The sequence below is a fragment of the Geospiza fortis genome, unplaced genomic scaffold (genome assembly GCF_000277835.1).
Source record: "Geospiza fortis unplaced genomic scaffold, GeoFor_1.0 scaffold180, whole genome shotgun sequence".
In the NCBI taxonomy this organism is placed as follows: domain Eukaryota; kingdom Metazoa; phylum Chordata; class Aves; order Passeriformes; family Thraupidae; genus Geospiza; species Geospiza fortis.
Genome location: NW_005054452.1, coordinates 1468727 through 1472690, shown reverse-complemented (window position 1 = coordinate 1472690; position 3964 = coordinate 1468727). Strand labels below are relative to the sequence as shown.

General features: G+C 51.1%; 1 protein-coding gene across 1 annotated transcript in view; it reads left to right on the top strand.

The window, feature by feature from the left end:
• The window catches only part of LOC102038183 (pantothenate kinase 2, mitochondrial), an 8053-nt gene extending 4145 nt beyond the window's left edge, over positions 1 to 3908 (top strand). Inside the window, exons 5-6 of the mRNA XM_031062586.1 lie at positions 491 to 616; positions 1387 to 3908. Of these exons, the coding sequence (XP_030918446.1) occupies positions 491 to 616; positions 1387 to 1437 (177 nt within the window). The 3' untranslated portion in view covers positions 1438 to 3908. The remainder of the gene's footprint in view (positions 1 to 490; positions 617 to 1386) is intronic.
• The last annotated feature ends 56 nt before the right edge of the window (positions 3909 to 3964 follow it).

The window sequence follows — 3964 nt, the reverse complement described above, 5'->3', positions numbered from 1 at the left end:
CAGGAACTTAAGAATAGAATTGCAGAGCCATTTAGGTTGGTAAAGTCCTTTAGGATTGTCCAATCCAACCATTCCCCCAGCACTGCCAAGGCCACCACTGACCATGTCCCAAAGTGCCACATGCACATGGCTTCTAAATCCCTCCAGGGATGGGGACTCACCCTGGGCAGCTGTGCCAGGGCTGGACAATCCTTTCCATGAAGAAATTTTCCCAAATATCCAATCCAAACCTCCCCTGGCCCAGCCTGAGGCCGTTCCCTCTGCTCCTGTCCCTGTTCCCTGGGAGCAGAGCCCGAACCCCCCGGCTGTCCCCTCCTGTCAGGAGCTGTGCAGAGCCACAAGGTCCCCCCTGAGCCTCCTTTGCTCCAGGCTGAGCCCCTTCCCAGCTCCTCGTGCTCCAGACCCTTCCCCATGTGGGGTTTTTATCACTGCAAGCAGAAAATAGAATTTAGCTTTAATACTCCTTTATTTTTTCCCCTAACACTTGTAGAACATCAACCGGGTGGTGTTCGTGGGCAACTTCCTTCGGATCAACACCATCTCCATGAGGCTCCTGGCCTATGCCCTGGACTACTGGTCAAAGGGGCAGTTAAAAGCACTTTTCTTGGAACATGAGGTAAAATTCCTTTTTAAAATTTGTCTCATGGCAAAATACAAATCTTTGGGAGTACTCTGGAAAGAGCCATGTGGAGCTGTTGGGTGCACACAGTGCAGGAGGAGCTCAGGGATTTGCTGCTACAGTCACAGCTTCCTCCTTCTCCTTCTCCTTCTCCTTCTCCTTCTCCTTCTCCTTCTCCTTCTCTTCTTCCTTTTCCTTTACCTTCTCCTTCTCCTTCTCCTTCTCCTTCTCCTCTTCCTTTTCCTTTGATTTTCTTCCTTTTCCTTTCTTCCTCCCTGTAGTTGTATCTTTCTCCTCTCCTTTATATGTTGTTAAAATTAATCTGTTTGTGTAATAGCCAGGAGAAGGGGAGGCTCCAGGGAGACTTTGCAGTGCCTAAAGGAGCTCCAGTAGAGCTGGACAGGGACATGGACAAGGGCCTGGAGTGACAGGACAAGGGGAATGGCTTCCCACTGCCAGAGGCCAGGGTTAGATGGGATATTGGGAGGGAGTTGTTCCCTGTGAGGATGCTGAGGCACTGGCACAGGGTGCCCAGAGAAGCTGTGGCTGGCCCTGGAAATCCGTAGAAGTGCCCAAGGCCACACGGGGTGGGGCTTGGAGCACCCTGGGATAGTGGAAGGTGTCCCTGACCTTGACAGGGGGTGGCACTGGATGTCTTTAAGGTCCTTTCCAACCCCAGCCATTCCCTGGTTCTGTGGGCATTGCTGTTCCTGTGTCAGGGAACACATTCCATGGATTTTCACTGCATGTTCCCATCTGCTCCTCAGGGTTACTTCGGTGCAGTTGGAGCTCTCCTGGGACTCCTGGACTCAGCCTGACTCTGTGCAGGATCTGTGGTGGACCTGTGGATTCAGGGCACTCCCTGGGCCACTGAGCCCCTGATTTGGTGTCACTGAGCCCCTGGTTTGTGTCACAGCCCCCACTGAGACTGTTCCACTGTGGGGACAGCCTGGGGATGGTGTCTGGAAGAATTGAAATCCATCTGGGATTACAGCACAGGTTTGTTCCAAAGGATGTGATTGGAATACACTGGCTGGACCTGGGGGTGTATGGGAAGGTCTAGGGGGCATTTCAGTCACATGGAATTGCCCTTTTTAGGGGATTTTTTTTAGTTTTACTCCATGTTTAATGACGGTGACAAAGCAGAGCAGGGGCACTCTGCTCCTTCCACTGGCATCCCTTGGAGTGCCAAGTGCCCAGGTCAGTTCTGTGCTCACAATCAGAGATTCTCCAGGTGCTGGAAAATGCTCTGGGAGAGGGGAAGAGCATCAGCACAGCCCTGGTGTGTGTAACTAACTCCATCCACACTGGGACACAGCTGTGCTGTCACCAGGCTTTATTTATCCCTGTTCCACATGTCCTTGTGTCTGTCCCAGGGATGGAAGGTGCAGCACAGCACAGGTCTGTGCCTCAGGGTGAGTCCCATTGCAGTCTCCAGCCCTCCTGCACCTCCTCAGCACCCTCTGGGATGCTGTCAGGGGTGTCAGTCAGCCTCCAGCCTTGAGATCTAGATTTGAGGGTGGAATAGGGATATTTGTTTGTTTGTCTGGGGTTTTCTCTCTGTTACCAAAGAGACGCTTCCTTCAGTCACACTTGTATCTCTGTAATATTCCATGTTCCATTTTCCATGGCTGCACTCCTGTCATTTTGGGGAATTCTCCCCTTTCCATGCATGCTGTGCTCCCTCTTTTCCCTGTGCATGCTGCCACACAGCCTGTCAGCAGGATACTGCAGTGTGGAGCCCCTGTGGAAGTTGCACCCCGGGGATGGGGGCTTGGAATGGATCCTGCACGCTCAATAAACGCTCTCTAAAAGCAACAAGGTATCTGCACCTTCCCTGGGGATGGGAGCTCATGGAGATGCAGATTTGGAAGGGCTCTGGCTTCCCAGCGAGCAGCTCTGTGGAGCACAGGGAAAGCTGCTCAGATCCTTCAGATCAGGTCATGGGTTTATCCCAGGATATCAAAATGACCATCACCCTGATCCCAACACACCCTTCCACTCCTGTTTTTTTCCCAGAGAAACCAATTTCCAATTATTAAATTTTTTTCCAATTGGAATTTTTTCCAATTTTTCTCTGATTCCCTTGTGAGCCTGGCTGGAAGTGCTGGGCAGCCCCAAGCCCTTCCCTGCCTTATGAATCTGCCCAGCTCTGCTCGTTGCTGTATCCTGAGATCTGAGCACTCCAAGGTGGGTTCCTTGTGTGGCGCCTCCCTCTGAAAAGGAAGGAAACTACAGATTCAGAGGGTGTTTGCTTTGCTGGGGAGATCTGTGTTTGTCTCTAAACTCAGCTGATCTGAGCTGGGATTCTGGACACAGCCAGGGATTTAATCCCAGTAAAATCAGGGAAAAGAGCACAGGGCTTCTGTGGAAGGTGATCTGTGCTGGCTGGGGAGAAAAATGTTTGTTTTTCCTGCAGCCTTACGCAAGTTCCATTTGTGTCCTGGTCTTTGTTCCAGGATCATACAGCTCAGGGAATGGTTTGGGTGGGAAGGGACCTCCAAGCCCCTCTCATTCCATGGGCAGGGACATCTCCCACTGTCCCAGGCTGCTCCAAGCCCTGTCCAGCCTGGCCTTGGCACTGCCAGGGATCCAGGGGCAGCCGCAGCTGCTCTGGGCACCCTGTTTGGGATCAGCTGAATTCAAGTTCTCATTTATTCTTCACTCCTTGTGAAATCACACAAAGGTTCCCAAACTCTCCATTAAAAACATCTCCATTTCCAGAGTGCTGACTGAAGGGTTTCTGGACTCAGCTCCTGCTGCACCACCTGAAATTTAACACAAATGTACCTGGCTGGCCTTTCACCCACCCTCACAGACAAAACTCATGGAAAAGGCACAGAAACTTGTGTCTTTTTAGAATGTTTGTGTGCCTGGGACCTGTGTGGCTCCTTGATGTAACAGGTCAGTGATAGGCTGGGCTGGGAGGGTGTGGGGATCCTTCAGATCCACAGGAAAAAGCCTGGCTTTTCTTAAGAAGCCACCTTGCCATGGTTCTGCTGTGGAGAGCTGGGAAATCTCTGCAAGGCTGGGAATTCCAGCAGCAATCCCAGAGCCTGATCCCTGCCCCAAGGCACTGGAGTCCCTGGGCTCGGCATCCTGCAGGTTTTCCTTTCCTCACTCTGTACATGAGCCTGTATAACTCCTTTTTCTCTGGATTTTGGAGTAGCTCCAGCACAGTCTGATCCCAGCATCAAAGCTCACGGCTTATTGTCTATTCCTTTTTTGTAAACAGCTTGATTTTTTTTCTTTGTTATAAAATATTAGCTTTTTTTTTATATGCTTCAAACCCTTTGTTTGCTTTATGTCTCATTCTTGGAGCTCCAGCACTGTGGGATGGGTGTT